General features: G+C 51.7%; 1 protein-coding gene across 2 annotated transcripts; it reads left to right on the forward strand.

The window, feature by feature from the left end:
- The first annotated feature begins 85 nt into the window (after nt 1-85).
- PIGO (phosphatidylinositol glycan anchor biosynthesis class O) lies at nt 86-17,553 on the forward strand. Of its 2 annotated transcripts, XM_030236866.2 has the most exons (11): nt 86-648; nt 1,094-1,587; nt 3,491-3,634; nt 4,725-4,848; nt 5,835-5,994; nt 7,169-7,342; nt 9,223-10,792; nt 11,298-11,501; nt 11,773-11,975; nt 12,751-12,821; nt 13,428-17,553. In XM_030236866.2, exons 2-11 carry the CDS (start codon nt 1,095-1,097, stop codon nt 13,546-13,548), a joined length of 3,264 nt encoding a protein of 1,087 aa, XP_030092726.2. In that variant the 5' UTR covers nt 86-648; nt 1,094; the 3' UTR covers nt 13,549-17,553. The 2 variants fall into 2 exon arrangements, with proteins under 2 accessions (XP_030092726.2, XP_050842430.1); XM_050986473.1 differs by lacking the exons at nt 12,751-12,821; nt 13,428-17,553 and having other exon boundaries at nt 11,769-11,948.
- The last annotated feature ends 24 nt before the right edge of the window (nt 17,554-17,577 follow it).

Below are 17,577 nucleotides of genomic sequence, written 5' to 3' on the forward strand. Positions count from 1 at the left end.
GCTTGGTTGCCTGACCCCAGCATTCGATGCCAAAGGGGGATCATCCCTCCTCAGCAGGCTCCTGCTGGGATCTCCCACGGACATGCAGTGACATACAAGTCAAAAATTAGATATTACAAAAAAATTCTTCCTGTAGGGTGGTGAGGCGCTGGCACAACTTGTTCTGGGGAGTTGTGGATGGGGCTCTGAGCAGCCTGGTCATGTTGATGGTCTCCCTGCTCACAGCAAAGGGGTTGGAACTAGATGATCTCCAAGGTTCTTTTCCAACCCAAACCATTTTATGATTCTGTGAATTTGGGGACCTCACTCTTATATAGGATGCCCCTCTCCGTGCATCGCTTCTCTGGGAGTGTGAGCTCCTCTCATCATCCCCTCTTCTGTCAGCTCCCAGAAGCTGCCCTACGGCGCGTGACTGTGTGTTCTCCACAGCGAGCTCCTCACAGCACAGGGCGGGGAGAGCCTCTGTCGATTAATTAATTACTAGATTATTAAAACAACATTTTGCCGTTTTAAGTGTGCCTCGGCTGCCGGGAGGCGTGCTGGGACCTCCTGGCCGCCAAGGGGCGCTGCCGCTCCCCGCCGTACTGCTCTAGCGCGGTCGGCGCCACATGCGGCGCTTCCGGGAGCGACGGGCGCCGGGAGCCGCAGGTGGGACAGGACGGGAGCGGGGTCCGGGGGCTCAAAGAGGGGCTGTAAGGGGCTGGGGGACCGGGAGGGGAGTCTGGGCTGCGGGGGACACAAGGGTGATGCGCGTGTGAGGTGGCGGACCGTGAGCCGGGGGTGCAGGGGAGGGGCTGGGGGTGTGTGAAGGGGAATGGGGTTTCGGAAAGGGGATGAGGGTACCGGGGAAGGGCAGAGGGTGCCGAGAGGGCCCCGGACAGTCGGGAGGGAGCAGGACTCGGCTCCCGTTCAGGAGGGGACATAAGGAAGTGCGTGGGACGGTTGCCGGACACGGAGTGGGACCAAGTAAAGTCAGTGTAGGCTGATGGGGTTACTGCCAGGTGTTGGGCCAGGGGTGAGTGCTGGTAGGGTGGGAGTGGTGCCTGCCCAGGTAGAGCCGCTGGGGGCTGAGCCTTCCTGTCCTTGCCTCTAGGATGCAGCGGTGGCCAGTGGTGCTTTTCCTGGCCTGGGTTTGCTTTCTCTTTTTTGCTGGTATCGGGCTCTTCATGAGCGGCTTCCTGCTCACCCGGATCGAGCTTGCCAGCAGCAGTTCCTGCTCAGACCCACTCGTGCCTCCACTCTGGGAGAGGCAGAGCCTCCCACCAGGCTCCTGCTGGGCTCCCCAACGCTTTTCCAAGGCCGTGCTCGTCATCATCGACGCCCTCCATTTTGAGTTCGCCCGCTTTGACCCCGCCAAGGCCAGCCCGCTGCCCTACGAGAACAAGCTGGGTGTCCTGCACCAGCTGGCCACCTCCCAGCCCCGCCATGCCCGGCTCTACCGCTTCCGAGCCGACCCCCCCACGGCCACCATGCAGCGCATCAAGGGCCTCACCACCGGCTCGCTGCCCACCTTCATCGATGTGGGCAGCAACTTTGCCTCCTACGCCATCCAGGAGGACAACCTGCTGGCACAGCTGGTGCAGAACGGTGAGTTCGTGGCCTCTAGCTCAGGCAGGGGAGCTTCAGGCTAGATAGAAAACCACGTTTTTTCACAGGCATAGGAATAGGTTGCTCAGGGAGATGGTGAAGTCACCATCCCTGGAAGTGCCTAAGAGGCTTTCATGTCTTGTGCTGGGTGGTGTGGTTTAGGGTTTATAGTGGTGGGTGGATGATTGGATTGGATGGTTTTGAAGGTCTCCTTCAACCTTCATGATTCTGTGACTGGGGCTGTTCAGCCTGGAGAAGAGAAGGTTGTATTGCAGCCTCATAGTAGCCTTCAAGTACCTGAAGGGGGCCTACAGTGAAGCTGCAAATGAATTCTTTGTCAGGAACTGTAGTGATAGAATGAAGAACAATGGGTACAATTTGGCAGAGAAGTTTAAGTTAGATATTAAGAAGATATTCTTTACTATGAGGGTGGTGAGACACTAGAACAGGATCCCCAAGAAGGTTGTGGATGGCCCATGCCTGGCAATGCTCAAGGTCACGCTGAATAAAGCCTTGAACAACCTGATCTAGTGGGAAGTGTCCCTGCCCCTGGGAGGGAGCTGGGACTGGATGATCTTTAAGGTCCTTTGAACCTCTTAAAATTCTGTAATTCTATGACCCTGTGTGGGCAGGACAGCAGCCCACTGGCACAGGGTACGTGCAGACTTCTGCTCCGTTTAACCTGTATTCCAAATCTTGATTACTTTCTTCCTGGGAAGGGCATTCCTTACAACAGATCCCCCCTGTGAGCTGATTCTTTCTCCCTGCTTAATGAGAGTTACCTAAGGCATAGTTGTCATGCAGGCAGGGCATCGCCAACTTATGTTGGGAGTGAGAAGTAGCTGTGACCATGACTTCATCATCTTCAAAGATGATGAGAAAGCAGGTGAAAGTGGCTGCACTGGTGGTGTTTGTTCCAAGGTCACCCCCAGGAGTGCCTATAGGATTGCCAAGGTTGTGTTGTGTGAGGCACGTGACAGGGAAGGAGCCAGGTGTGCCAGGTGGTACCAGGTGTGCTGTGGGGGTTTCCTCAGGCAGCAGCCTGCCTGGACAGCTGCCTGCAGCTGTGAGGCAGCAACCTCATGCCATTTTCATTGTAGTTTGGTGCTGCTGGGAGTGCTTGTTATGGTGGGACAATGGAGTAGAGGGGAGAGGACAGGCCACAGGGGTTTGTTACCCAGAGAGACTTCCTCCCAAGGCTCAGAGTGAGCTAAGGCAATGTGACTTTCTGTGAGCAAGGTGGGCAAATGCAGTGAATCATCTGAGGCAAAATGATGATCACAGTATATCCTGTGGCAGAGTAGCAGTCTCAGAGAAAAAGGTTCCTTGCTTCCAGGCTGAAGAGGCTCTGTGGAAATACAGCTGGCTGATGGCAGGCAGGGCAAGGAGAGCAAGCACAGAGGGAAGCACCAGTGTTTTTGCCTTCTCTTTTCCATGTCTGGAATGCCATCACCATTTTGTTTAAAAGGCAGAGCTCAGGATTTACATGTTCTACTCCATCACCTGCTGCCTTGCATTTTGCAGTGGGGTCACAGGCCTCGGGAGAGGCTTTGCCTGCTTCAGGCTGCACCCTGTGCACCCACCTGTGTTGTGGTGGCCCGGGAGTCTTCCTGCAGGGGAGACATGTCAGGTCAGCAGTAAGTCCTGAGGTTATGCAGTGGCTTTGGTGTGCGGGGCACTCATGGGCTTACAGATACTCATGGGCTAGTCCCTCCCCATATTCAAAGTAATTTACAGACAGATGGTCTTTTTTTTAGTGAAAATTTTAGTTTTGAGTGTGGGTTGGAGAGGAGCCATTGCTCCAGATCCTGACCTGGGTATGCCCAGGCTCTTTGTATTGTTGTTGTAACAGCACAATCCAGGAGGGCTCCATCTCTCATTGGTTCCTTTCTCTCTGGCTCAGGAAGGAGAGTGGTCTTCATGGGTGATGACACATGGGAAGGACTCTTCCCAAAGAAGTTCTTCCGTTCCTATTTCTTCCCTTCATTCAATGTGAAGGATCTTCACACTGTGGATGATGGGATCCTGCAGCATCTCTATCCAACTGGTAAGTAGCTCTTTCACCAGGGCATGGATAAACCTTGGCCTAATGTGTAATCTGCTGCAAATTCGAAGTAAGGCTGGAGGATTTTTTCTGTTACAAAGGAGCACTGGGCAGTTACACACTGCTGCCCTAGGATTACAGTGCTCTAGCTGGGTTTCCACAGATAAGCCAGTTCTTGGAGCCCCCAGACCATTTCTGTAGATACCTTTCCTCTGTCTGGGACAGAATTCAGCTTTTTGGGATGAGGTTAGACTTCTACATCTGTCTTACAAAATACACTGGCAGGATGGAGACAGAGAAGCACCTTAACTTTGACACGTGGCTGCCTAGACAGGCACACAATGCTCTGGGGGAAACACAAGTTAAGAGCCTGAGACACAGCACTGCTCTCAGCAAAGCATTGGTGCTTCCTAGTCATGGGAAGAAGATGAAGCATGAAATAGGTTATTTCCACCTCCCTGAGGTCCTGGGACCAAGGGACATGCTCTTTTATTTTTCTGTGTCTGAATACAAATCAGGGGTGCAATGGCCTTTCACAGGCAAGTCTGTTCCTTATGTGAGAGCTACAGGTCATCATTTAACTTCAAATATGTTGGATTTCCTGTGTCAAGGCCCCGAAGCAGAGGGGAGAGGCCAGGGTAACTTTCTAACTAGGAACTGTGTTGATGTGTCATGCCCATGTCCTGGGATGCAGAGGACATTGATGAGTCCAACCTAAAATATCTCCAGGGAAGGATGGGAATTCTGGGTTCTCCTTTTTCTGAGCATACCTTTGTTTCAGCTTAGTCTTGAGGTTAAGTTCAAGATGACTTAGGTGACATTATACTATTCCCCTCATGAGGGATGGGGAGAAAAAACCAGGGATCCTGGGATGTTTGCAAGGCTTTGAGGTCCCCGTGCCATTGCACCCAGGAACCTCCTGGCGAAGAGTATGCCTGACTTAAAACCTGCATCCATTTCCTCAAGAGCTAGCAGTGACAGTGGTAGGAGGGGAAGAAACAGCAATATCCACAGGCAACCAGGAAATTCTGGCAGGAGGATCCAGGCTTAGAATTCCAGGCTGGTGTGTGATAACTTTGCTTTTGTTCTGCAGTGGACAGCGGTGAATGGGATGTGTTGATTGCTCACTTCCTTGGCGTGGACCACTGTGGGCACAAACACGGACCTGACCACCCTGAGATGGCAAAGAAGCTCACCCAGATGAATGACATGCTCAGGTGATCAGTGTGGTACTGAGGGGTTGCTAGCTGGCCTCTTCCTTCAGCCAGGCTGGTGAGATCTTCCCAGGGAACTGACAGATGCAGAGGGCAACAGGGAGTGCTTACTGAGCCTGTTAACATGGAAAACAACTTTGGCCAGCAGCAGCTGGAACCCCAGCTATGGGCAATATTGCTTGCATAGATGAGTGTTGAGAGGTTTGGTTCCATACGTAAGGCTACCCTCAGATCTTGCTTCTCTGCCAGACCATGAGATGATAGTGCAGCTGGAGTGTAACTGAGTCTCTCTCTTTCCATCTTTAACATGGAGATTGTCCCACTGAGGTCTGGCTAACACGAGAAGCAGGTGGAGGACCCTGGCTAGGGAATGAGTGCTGCTGCATTTATCACATAGAACTATGAGCCGTACCTTTGAGACAGAGAGCAGGATGGGATTCAGTTGTGCAGATGTGTCTCAGCCCAAAATGCTGCAGGTTTTGATTCTTAGGGCTGCTTTTAAGTTTTGCTGCTAGAAGGAGTTGGGAACTTTCCCTGCTGTATCTGAGAGTGCAGCATATACTGTGTCATACCTACTGCATCCTTCAGGGACTAATCCCTGCTTTTTTTCCTTTGAAGTGGGAGATGTCACACATAACATGATACATGACCCATATAGAAGCAGCCTAAAATTTCATTTTTGTCAGGAGCTTTTCTTCTGAATTGCATTTTGTCACAATCCCTGATGGTACTTTTTGCTGGGGATCCAAGCAGGATTGCTCCACTCTGTCTTAGGGCTCTGAATTTTCAGTTTGGCTTTAAAGCAACAATTTAAAACACCCTGGACCCTGGCTTGTTACAGTTCTGCATCAGCATTTAGTTTTGCTCATATCTGTTTGTGAGCTTCACCTCTGTGGTGCAGACAGGCTTGCTGGGGAGATGTCCTCTTCCACCTAGGCTAATGGGGCCCCTGCCCAAGGAGAAGTTGACCTTCCTTATCTTGGTGGCAGGTCCTTGGTGGATCACCTGGGGAATGACACTCTTCTTCTGGTGGCTGGGGACCACGGCATGACAGAAACTGGAGACCATGGTGGCGACAGCGAGAAGGAAGTCAATGCAGCCCTGTTTGTGTACAGCAGGACACCCCTGTTTGGCAGTGGCCCTCCAGAGGTGAGGAGCTGACTTTTAGCTATTCCTGCCCCAGTTGGTGCCTAAAAACTATCCTGGGATTACAGAGAGTAACAGTTTGACTGGGATTTTTTAGACTGAGAGGGATGGGGAGTCTGTCGTAGAATCATGGAATAAGCTGAGTTGAAAGGGACACATCAGGATCATCAAGTCTAACTCCTGATCATGCACAGGACACTCCCAGGGATCATGTCATGCTCCTAAGAGCATTGTCCAAACACATCCTGAACTCTGTTTGGGCTTGGTGCTGTGACCACTTCCCTGGGGAGCCTGTTGCAGTGCATGGCCATCCCCTGGGTGTGAAGAACCTTTTCTTACTATCCAGCCTAAACCTCTTCTGACACAACTTCAGGCCATCCCTCAGGTTCTGTCACTGGTTACCACAGATAAGAGATCAGTGCCTGACCCTCTTCTTCCCCTTGTTAGGATGTTGAAGACCACCAGGAGGTCTCTCCTCAGTCTCCTCTTCTCCCGACTGAACAGACCAAATGACTTCAGCCACTCCTCACATGGCTTCCCCTCCAGACTGTTCATTAGCCTCCTGGCTGTCATTTCGATGCTTCCTTATAGCTTAACATCTTTCTTATATTCTGGTGTCTAAAACTGCCCCCAGCACTTGAGGTCATTCCAGCACAGAGCAGAGCAGGACAGTCTCCTCCCTTGCCCAGCTGTTGATGCTGTGCCTGATGCCCGACAGGACAGGGTTGGCCCTCCTGGCTGTCAGGGCACTGCTGACTGATATTCATCTTTCCATCAACCAGGATCTCCAGATCTCTTTCCATGGTGCTGCTTTTCAGACTTTTTACCTTGATTGAGAGGAGTGGGAGGTCTGTCACCTTGTCTCTAGAGGGCAGTGGAAAGGCTGACACAGCCTACAGAGGACTGAAGTGTTTGGAATGCATGTTTAAGTCACTACAGCTGTGAGGGATGCTTGTGTGGGGCTAGGTGAGCTGTTGGACAGACAGTGCCTTCCCCATCAACCTGCAGCTCCCAGTGGGCATGCTTCTTGCCAGAGGACCCTTGAGGAGAGCAGACCTGTGCCTCTGCCTGGATTCACCTTTGAGCAGGGATGTCTTCCCCACTGTCTTCTCAAATGAGTGAAAATCTGCATGGCTGTGTTCTCTCTGAATTTCTGATTCCTCCCCTGTCTCTCCAGGAGCCTGAAACCATTCCCCAAGTGAACCTGGTGCCCACTGTGGCCCTGCTGCTGGGAGTGCCCATCCCCTACAGTAATATTGGGGAGGTGATGGCCGAGCTGTTCGCTGGGGACAGTGATGCTGTGTCTGCAGCCTTGCAGCAGCTCTCAGTCTATCACATCAATGCCAAGCAGGTATGGCCTGTGGTAAGCCTCCAAATGGACTAGATGGGAGAAGGAATGGGTTTTTAAGCCATTTCTTCTTATGGTTTTTAAGCCATAAACCTCTTCTTTTAAGCCATTCCTTCTTATGGTTTTTAAGCCATAAACCTCTTCTGTTCCGTGGAGGTGAGATGATGACATGCTGTTAGTCTGCGTGGGGAACTTACTTTACATTACATCCTTGCAGTGTTTGCTCCAGTAAAAGACAGCCCCATTTTCCCTGAAGAGAAATGAGAGCCACCTATTTAGTGCTGTGGTATGGAAAGTACTGTCTGGGAAGATGGAGGGTGGCTGGACTCAGATGGTCAGAAGTGGTTTAAGAAATAGGGGATGATGGTTCCTCAAGTCTGAAGATGACCAGAGGCAAGTGTTGTGATTGGAGATTTGAAAATAAAAGTGGAGATTTTGATGCTGAAGGAGAAACAGTGTTAACAAAAAGATTATTCTAGATTAGTGGAAAAAGGAAAACAGTAATGAAAGACCAAATAAAAAAAAATAACCACGTAACAGTTAATACTGAAGTAGGATACTGAAGGAGCAGTTTACACAAAGCGCAACAAAATACAGAACCCCAGGAGTAGATTGACAAAATTTGAATGAGAGGCTCTACATCAGGTATAAAGAAGCCTAGGCAGTGGGGCAGGCTAAGTGAGAGCCTCTGTGGATGATGTGAGGGCCATCTGTTATGGCTCTGGTCATGCTACAGAGCCAGCTTTGCCTCAGGCATTGCAAGGCATGCATCTCAGCTAAGGGCTAGTCTGCCTTTGGGGGACTCTGGATTGCTGGGAGCACAGGAATAATTCCTCCAGTGCCCAACCAGCTCCTTGGAGTGGCAGTTGGACACCGCTGGTGCAAGCCACCGAGGAGCTGCAGAGAATGATTGCTGATGGGAAGACAGAAATACTCAGCTCTGTAATTATAGAGCAGCAGAGTGCTCTGACATTTAAAGATCATATTGTATGTTGGTGCCCATTAATCACCGAGGATATCCATCATCATTTGTTAGGAATTAGCATTATCAACTTGTGCCTGTTTAAATATTTGCACTCATTGTTTGAGGAGGTTTCTGGCTCAATAATGGTGGTGTTGAAGAAGCTGTGGCATTCCAGGGAGGCCTGTGAGAGAGCCAGTGCATGTGTGTGCCATCCATGGACAGGGGCAGACTAATTCTGACTGTGCTCTGAGGCAAATGGAAGGTGTGTGAAGTTACGGGTGCAATTCAGGACTGGAGAGATCTAAGCAGACGGATGTGTGTGCAGGTTCTCTGCCCTGCTAATGCCACCGTAACACTTCTTTCATGACATTGGGATTGTAGCTGCCTCTGTTCATGTCATCTTGAACTAGAAACCTAAAAGAATGAGTTTCTCTTAAACTATGGTGCAGTGTATTAATGTGCTATTATTTATGAAAGAGAAGCAGTTTGGTTTCATCCACTATAAGTTTTTTAGTGTGATGTTTTTCCTCAGACAAAACTGTAAAACTCAACATGGGGTGCAGATAAACAAGTCATTAATAGTAATGACTTGGCCTTCTGGAGGACATTTGCCTTTTTGCTGCCAAAGACTCCATAAAAGCCCTTATGGGGCTCTGCAAAGCATTAGCAGAGGTATAGCTGCAGGAGTCATCATGGCTGTCGCTAAGGATGCATCTCTTGAGAGGGATGTCAGTTTGGCAGAGAGATTGAGTTTCCTGATGGTGACATCCCTGGGTGATACAGCTGGGGACAAGTCTGCCCTGGCAGGGTTTAAACAGGTTTAAACTGGGGTTATTTCCATTATGAAGGGGCAGTGTGAAGCAGTGAATCCCATTCCCTGTTTTTCCTGCTGTCTGATCCTGTATCTTCTCTCTTGTAGGTGGATCGCTTTCTGCAGTCCTATTCACTGGTGGCTCAGGACCTGCCAGCAGAGCAGCTCCAGCACCTGCAGGAGCTCTTCTCCAGTGCTGTGGAGGAGCACACGCAGCTCCTGACCCAGGTGCAGGGGACGACAGTACCTCCAGAGCTCAAGACAAGGCTGGGAAGCCTTATTAGTCGCTTCCAGCACTACTTGCGGGAGGCACGGGCTGTGTGCACCCAGTCCTGGGCCCGCTTCCACCCCCTGCGCATGGTGGGGGGCTGCATCCTTATTGCTTCCTCTTGCTTGCTCTGCTACATGGCCTCAGAGCTGGCCGCATCCTCACAATCTCTCTGTCGCAGCTGCCTCCTGTACCCACTCTTCTGGGGCCCTGTGGGGGCTGCTCTTCTATGGCTGGTCCACGTTTTCACCCAGGAGGGGCTGGATCTGCTCCTGGTGTCATCATGGGCAGCCGCTGCTTCTCAGCTGGGTTTTTTCTGGCACTGGTGGGGCCAGCATCTCAGGAGAGCCCGTTTGACAGGCAGTCAGCCACCCTTGGCCAGTGGTGGCCTCAGACAGAGGCTGCGAGCATGGCTGGGGCTGGCCTTCCCCATGGGCATTCTGTTCTTCCGCTGTGGAGCTATGTTCTCCGACAGCTTTGTTGTAGCTGAGGCACGGGTAGCCCCATTCCTGCTGGCCTCACTGGTGATGTTGCTAGTAGGGAAGCTCCACTGGGATGGTCACCTGACTGTGCCAGAAAGTCCCAAGCAGCAGCTCCTTGGTGTTTCTTCTTACCGGAGAGAGATCTGGTACCTGCTGTGCCTCGTGGCCATGCTCCTGGTCTGCCTGCGCCTCTCCAGTTTCTTCCACCAGTGCCGCGAAGAAATCCCTCAGTGCCGGCCCTCTGTTTTCCTCTCCCCACTTGCCAGCCTGAGAAACACACGGGCCAAGAACCTCTTCTACCTCCTGTGCGTGGCCTTGCTGGCTGGGCTGGTGTATGCAGTGCAGAGCTGGCTAAGGCACTATGGCAACCTGAACAGTTCGGACCCCCTTGTGCTCTTCGTGCGCTGGGGTTTCCCACTGGTCGTCCTTTGCATTGCCTGCTACTGGGCTGTTGCCTCCAGTGCCGATGACTCTCTTGGCAAGCTGCAGGAGCTGGTGCAGGTTGCAGTTGTTGTCTTTCCCAGAGCTGTCTATGGACTAGCATCCATGGGACTGCTGCTCCTGCTGTGCAATCCCATGACGGTGTTTGCAAAGGACACGCGAGAGTCGGCAGGATCCATTGTCACTCCCTACCTGGGGGTCCCTGGCTCTGAAGTCAACTTCCTCCACGTCATCCCTCAGATCTACAAGAGGATGCAGGAGTCTCAGAAGAGCCGGCTGGAGCGGGGCAGCTGCAGGGCCACTGTTGCAGCATACGGGCTGGGCAGCGTGTACTCAGCAGCCCTGGTCATAGCCCTCACCCTGCTGGGCTTCCTCTTGATGCTTCTGCACAGTGAGCGGCTGAGCTTTGCCTTCTTGCTCCTCTTCGTGGAGGCCTTTGTGCTGCTGCACATCCACACATGTGCCAGAGGCCTTGCTGGAGATGCTGGTGAGTCTGGGCTCAGTAGAGCATCCACTGGATGTGTTACCTGGGCTAACCTTGCCTTAATTCCAGTGGGAGAAGCAGGATCTAGTTTCTAGTCTTGGGAAGGAATGGTGCACTGATCCTCAGTATACTCTTAGCTTTTTCAGAGCTGCTTAAATCCTCTAGTAGAAGAAAGATACATGCAGCAAGGATGTGAACATGGGAGGGGGAGGAGAGTGTCTTGGGTCAGGGAAAGGAGCTCTCTTCTTCCCAGGGTGTGAACAGTCACCTAACCCCACTGCTTCTGACAGACTGCAGTAGCAAGGCTAGTGGCACCAGCAGAGGTAATGCTGGCCCCTTGCTGTATCTGTGGGGGAAGCTGGACTGTTTCCTGTTTCTTAAAAGAGCCAGCATGGAAAGGGAACCTGGGAAAAAATGTCACGAGGCTTTTTTTGACCATGGATTTGTCTTGTTCCTTGATGCTGATATCCCCACCCCCTTCCTCTGTGTTTGTTTTTTATTCCCTCAGAGCTGTTTTCAGTGCCGTGGTATGCAGTGATCTCCTGGCTCCTTGCTGCTTCACAGTTCTTCTATTCCACAGGCCACCAGCCTATCTTCCCAGCCATCCACTGGAATGCAGCCTTTGTTGGCTTCCACCTTGACCACAGCATGAACCTTCTGCCTGCTGTCCTGGTGGGAGCCAACACCTTTGCCTCCCATATCCTCTTTGCAGGTAAATAAATTTCTTTCTAGGCTGTGGAGCCTGAGTAGACACAGCTCACTGCAGTGCCTTGCCTGGGGCTCTGCAGGTTGAGCATGAGGCAATAAAGGCTCCAGCACCAGCTGAGCCATAGCATCCTTGCTGTTCCCCTTGTGGGGCCACAGCAGCCTCGCCTGGAGCTGGGCTATGTGCTTCCTGCACATCCAGGGCAGGATGGCAGAGCCTAGCCTGCTCCTCACCACCTGAGCTCTGATAACTTCATGTGCCTTTGTCCTTGAGGTAGTTGGCTGCCCGTTGCTCCTGCTGTGGCCCTTTGTGTGTGAGATGTCCAACTCACAGAGGAAGAAGCCCAAGAAGGAGTCCTGGGAGGAGCTGCAGGAGGTGGAGGAGCACATGATGGAAATGAGGCTGCGGGAGTCTCCAGAGGAGTTCTCCACTGCTCTACTGCGGCTGGGATTGAAGTACCTCTTTGTCCTTGGGGCACAGGTACGAGCAGAGGCAGGCTGTGGGAAAGATTGTATAGGAGGAAATTGGTGTGCTGTGATAACTGTGGGGCACTCTAATGAGAGAAAGGGGTCAGCCAGGACACAGACAGGCCCTAGGGTGGAGTGTCTGGTTGCAGGTGGAAGAGCAGGTCCCTTCTCAGCCATGCCATTTGATCTGTGCTTTGGGAAGGGCTCCAGCATGGAAGCTGACATAAGGATTAGCATGCTTTTCATACCCATATGCCCAGAGTGGTAATGTCTGCTCAGAAGCTGCAGGGTTGTAATTGTTCTCTCTGTCTTCTTTAGCATTCCTAACTTACACCAGCTCTGATTTACAAATGTGCTGTGATGATATAGAAAGCTAAACGTCAGAAATTTTAATCCTGTGGAAGAAATGAACAGTTTTCTCGGATTTATCTCTTCAAATCATTCTCCTGTGTTGTCAGACCAGAAACAGTGCAAGGGAACTGGCAAGCCCTGCAGCAGAGAGCAGCAGCGCCCCTCTCAGTGAAATAGGTCAGGTTAGCCACAGTGTGAGCCCTCCCCTGTGCTGCCCCAGCCTGGCCCCACAGGACCTTCAAGTACCCCAAGCTGCTTGTGTTTCCTGACTTGAGGACATCATGGAAGGGAGTCCTCTTCAGGATGCTCATTCCTGATGTGTGCTGTGCCAGCCTCTCAGGCATGTGCAGTTTAGTACCACCTTCAGATATGAATCTAGTGCTGAGGAGGTCTCTCCAGAGTCACCTGTAACTTGTTTTTCATGATCTTCCCCACAGCTTCTGGCCTGTGTTTGTGCAGCTATGATCCTCAGGAGACACCTCATGGTTTGGAAGGTCTTTGCCCCAAAGTAAGTCCCAGAAGTTGCTATGATATGGAGTTAAGATTCATGTCCCTGACACCTTGGCTAGAGTTGACAGACAGTAATTTTGGAGGAGACCTTGTAGATTGATCATTGAATTGATTGATCATTGCCTAGTACTGGTTGTAGGAATATCCCTAACTCCTGCTTGAAATTCAGAAGCTAGACTTGAGCTAGAGCCTAGAAGTTTCTCTTCATCTGAATTTCCAAGGACACACAATACAGAGCCCGCCGGGAAGCTGAGAATGTTGTAGTCAGAGAGTCAAAGGTAAGGATACCAGATGAGAAGTGATAAACCCAGAAATGCTGAACCAGCAAACCTTTGAACTAGTCAGTGTGAAGGGTGGCCTCAGCCTCTGAGGGATTAACAATCCCACCTGAGTTAACAGGTCTTGAGTGGCCTCTAAATCAGACAAGTGCTTGGCTTACAGGTTTCAGGCAGCAACTGCTGGGGTGTGAATGTAATTCAGGTTTTAGGATGTGGGATGCTACCAGCCTCTCATTGTCAGTAAAATCAGTCAGCTGGAGGGTAGCAGCCTGTCTCTGTAGTCATGCTGGCTGTTGTGTCCTTAACCGCATCTGTTGTGCCTGCAGGTTCCTCTTTGAGTCGCTTGGCTTTGTGGTGAGCAGCATCTGCCTCTTGCTGGGGATCTCCCTGGTGATGCGTGTGGACTGTGCCGTCAGCACCTGGTTCAGCCAGCTCCAGCTGAGGTAGCCCTAGAGGCGTGGGGAGCCTGACCTGCTCGTCGGCCCAGGCTGTGCTTGTCTCCTTGCCTCCCTCGGGCTGGCAGGGATACAGAGCCGCCAGCAAATCAGTGCCTGCCGACAGCAGTCAGGGATTATACCCAGCTCCCTGCTGCTGTGCTGAACAAAAGGACTGGAGCCAGCTGCTCCTGGCTCATGGGGATGGTGTTTCTCAGCAGGGGAGGTCAGAGCTCTTGCTGGGCCTTTGCTGGCAGCAAGAGGACTCTGCTGCAGGAGCCCAAGAAGCAAAAGTCCTGAAGTGTTCCTCTGGAGAAACACCAATAGGGGCTTGCTGGTACTTCCCTGCCATGATGTGCAGCTGGTAGGCTTCAGTGGCCAGCAAGGTTTCACCTCGACTGTGCAAAGACTCAGGGGATGGAGCCAGCTGAGGAGGGGAGAGGAGGTTGGAAGGGGAGGGAATGTCCCACAGCCCCCACTTGTTTTCACATGCTCGGTTTTCCCGCTGGAATCACACTGCACGTGGTTCCATGCAGATGGTTCCTGGAGCCTTGGTGGCAGCTACTCCTCTGTAAAGTCAGTCAGTTGCTCTGTAGTGAGGCCTCTCTTGCCTTGCACTCAGTCCCACTTTCCTGATTCCCCTCAGCCCCTATGAAGTGCAGTGGGCAGCACTCTGGGCTGCCTTTTACAGCAGGCTTAGCTTGGCCAGTTGTAGCAGGGACAGCTGTGTGCATGACCAAGAAATTCTCCACCCATTCGCTGTGGGCTGGGTGGTAGCAGCCAAGGCTCTTGATCTCTTCCTAGTTGTGTGCTGCTGGATGCTGGCTGCTAACTGTGAACAGTTAAGATGCAGGAGGATGTAGTGACAGAATATAGACTCACTCCCATGCCGGGCCTCACCAGCAGGAAATAGGAAGTAGCTGGAGTAGCTGTCCCAGCTGCAGGAGTGGCCTTGTGAGCTCCAGAGCCTGAGAACAGCTACTTGAAAGCCTGGAGCAGGCACCAATTCTTTTGGGAAGTGGTTTAACTTACTGGTGTCTGTGTGTGTGTGCTGGGTGCTGTGGACCAGATGCAGTCAATCACATCCATCATCCCATGTTTGGGGCTTGTCTCCCACTTGGCCTTGGCATTCTCTGTGAGACTTCATGTCACAAGTAAGCTATGCCAAACATGCCCTTGGGCTACTCACAGTCAGGAGGCATGGTGTTTCTTTCTTTATGGGCACAGGTAGAGGGTGGTGACCATGGTGCCTGGCCACATCCCAACTCAATTCCTCCTGCACTTTCCATTGGAACTGGGATTCCTTACTGCCCTGAACCACTGTGTGGCATTACTTGGTGCTATGAAACCTTTTGTCTCTTTCCCCTCTGGAAAGAGACAAGGACTGCTTGCCTGGGATTTCTGCAATGATATTTGCCTGATCCCATTAATTTTTAACTCATGCACCATGACTGCCCCTGTTTGAGTTCCTTACTGCAGACTGTTAGCATAATTCCAGGCTCTTCTTCTCCTCTGCCCTGCAGAGTCCCAGGGAAAATCTCTGTCATGATTTAATTTCTTGCCATTTTTCCCAAGTGCCCAGTTGCTGTGGCTCTTGAGGGCAGGTGGAATTTTGTATTTTACCCCTGCAAAATGCCTGCTCAGTTGCAATTCCAGGAAGGCTTGAACTGTTCTTATATTAGTTTTCCATTGCCTGGCGTGCTCCTGATCTGCTGGCTGTGCTCTGCTACCTCAGCCTCTCATGTCCTCTGCTCTGTGGTCCTGCTTAATTTCACCTGTCACAAGCAGGGACTGGTCTGTAGCTGGCATCACACCCTGGCCTGCCTCACTGCCTGGATGCACATCACTAGTTCTAGCACAAGGAAGGGGTAGTGGCAAAATGTGAGAGAAGCTGAAAGCTACAGGAATGCATCAGCCCACAATTAAAATGGGCTTAGGCATCCTTAAAAATAGGCTGTTTGCTGAAATCTGACTGCCTGGTGGCCATATGCTTCTGAAGGGGCAAGGGGTGCATCGATATAGGGAGGAGGAAGGGGGTGGAGGTAGCAGTTACCCAGTAAATTTTCATTTAATGTGAGGTTAATCTGGATAACACACATTGCTAAACCTCAAGGCTGGAGCTCAAATCGGTCTTGTAACCTCATAACCTGATCAGGAGCTTTCTGCCTGCCTGTATTTGTGCTGGCAGAAGTCCCTGTGGTCACTGATAGTGTAGGACTGGCCCCTGATATCCCCACAGCTGCCACCCAGGCCCCTTGGCGTCCATCTCTGGGACTTGTTTCTCTTTTCACTGATCACTCCAGTGCAGCTGAACCTTCCCATTCCCACTGTTCATGGTTGGAGCACTCACACGGAGATTGGGAATCCTGTCCTCACCCCTCTGTGCCACCCCTCCGCCATGTGTGGGCTCGTGGTCCCAGGAGGCCAGGGAGAGCAGAGGGAACAGCAAGCTGTAGCCTCATCAAAGGTCACACTTATCTCACCAGAGACTAAACAAAACTTGCAGTAGAAGAGCTGCAAGTGCATCTTTGTCACTGCAGAGATGCCATGGAGTGCTGGCTGCCTGGACATGGCAGACTGGCTGCTACACCAAAGATTTCAGATTCACAAAGATGAGTTTCCCAAGGGCTAGAGATGCTCTTGCTTCGTTTCATTGACTGTTTCAGTCCTTGTCAGCCTTCCTCAGCTGCCCTCAGGCTGATTGTTTGGCTGCCATTCTTCTGAGCATGCTGGGGATTACAGAGTTAATGCCAGTCCAGGGCCTGGTGACCCTGGAGCAGATAATGCTGCTGATGCTGGAGCAGACAGAGCTGTGTTTGCTAATTTAAAACCCCAGGAGGGGGTAGCCTCCTAGTCCAAACCAAGGCTCTTTGGGAAATCTGGAGTGCTGGGGAGGAGGTTTTCCCCCGCATGCCTCCAAAGAGGGCATAGGGCCACACTTGGCTCTCCTAGTTAAGTTACTCCAGGATACAGGGATACTCCTGTGTCCCTGGTCTGAGTGTGACAGGGGACAGTGCTCAGCTGAGCAGTTTTCATCCTGCACTCCACAATCTTTCTGCACTTTGGGCTTTGCAAGTGTTGTGCATATGTTTCTTGGCAGGGGAGAGCCATTGGGAAACTTCCCTGGCTCAGGCCCATGGTGTGTCCCATGGTCCTGGCACAGAACAAAAGTTCAGTTGTGTCTCTTTTTTGCTGTCTAGAAAATAGTGACCAAAAGCTGCAGCCACTGTGAAGAGTTGTGAGTGTTGGGAGCACCCACAGCTCTGGTCCATGGGGCTAACAGATCCCAAGGGATGGCACTATTTTGGGGAGCCCAGAGCATGTTCCAGCTCTGTTCCCACAGCCATTCCTCTGTCCCATCTCTCTCTGGTTTTCCCTCAACTCTTCAGGCTGCTTTTTTATGCCTAGGCACGGTCCCAGTCTCGGTGTGCATGGTCCCCCCTTCCCCTCAGGAAGCAGCAGTGCCAGTGTGTGGGAGCAGGGCTGAGGAGCCCTGCTCTCTCCTCTGGACCCTGACTCAGTGCACCACGTGGCTTGGAGCAAGATTGTTCTTTTGGTTTTTTATTAACCTCTTTGTACCTCAGTCCCTCATTTGGGGAAAAAAAAAAAAAAAAAAAAGGGGATGGACCCAGTTGTGGAAAGCAACCTGGGAGCTCTGCATGCAGCATGGTGCTACACTTTCCTGTGTATCTACATATCTGGCTGTCAATGCTTTCATTCACATCCAGCAGCTACACCTGGGAGGTGGAAGCCATGCTCAAGTCTCTGCTGGGAAGCAGAGCCTTTTTCTTTTCAAAAAACCCTCCAAAAGAGGCAAGTTGGCTGAGCTTGTTCTCCTGGCACCCTGGGTACGGCACAACCGACCCCGTGAGGCAGCCAGGAAGGGGTCGCTCCGGTGTTAAATTGCATAATTAATTAATCGGGAGTAGGCGGGAGGTGTGATTTGCTGTCCGAGGGTGGCACGGGACTCCGGGCAGCTGTAAAAATAATGTCTGCAAATAAAACAGAGCCGAGGAGAGCTGTGTTGCCTCATGATTCCATC

This window comes from Serinus canaria, chromosome Z (genome assembly GCF_022539315.1).
Source record: "Serinus canaria isolate serCan28SL12 chromosome Z, serCan2020, whole genome shotgun sequence".
Classification (NCBI taxonomy): domain Eukaryota; kingdom Metazoa; phylum Chordata; class Aves; order Passeriformes; family Fringillidae; genus Serinus; species Serinus canaria.

Coding starts and splice junctions, on each gene's coding strand:
- PIGO (XM_030236866.2), top strand. CDS start 1,095: ATGCAGCGGTGGCCAGTGGTGCTTTTCCTGGCCTGGGTTTGCTTTCTC. Junction 3,635..4,724: donor GCAGCATCTCTATCCAACTG/GTAAGTAGCTCT, acceptor TTTGTTCTGCAG/TGGACAGCGGTGAATGGGAT. Junction 4,849..5,834: donor CAGATGAATGACATGCTCAG/GTGATCAGTGTG, acceptor TCTTGGTGGCAG/GTCCTTGGTGGATCACCTGG.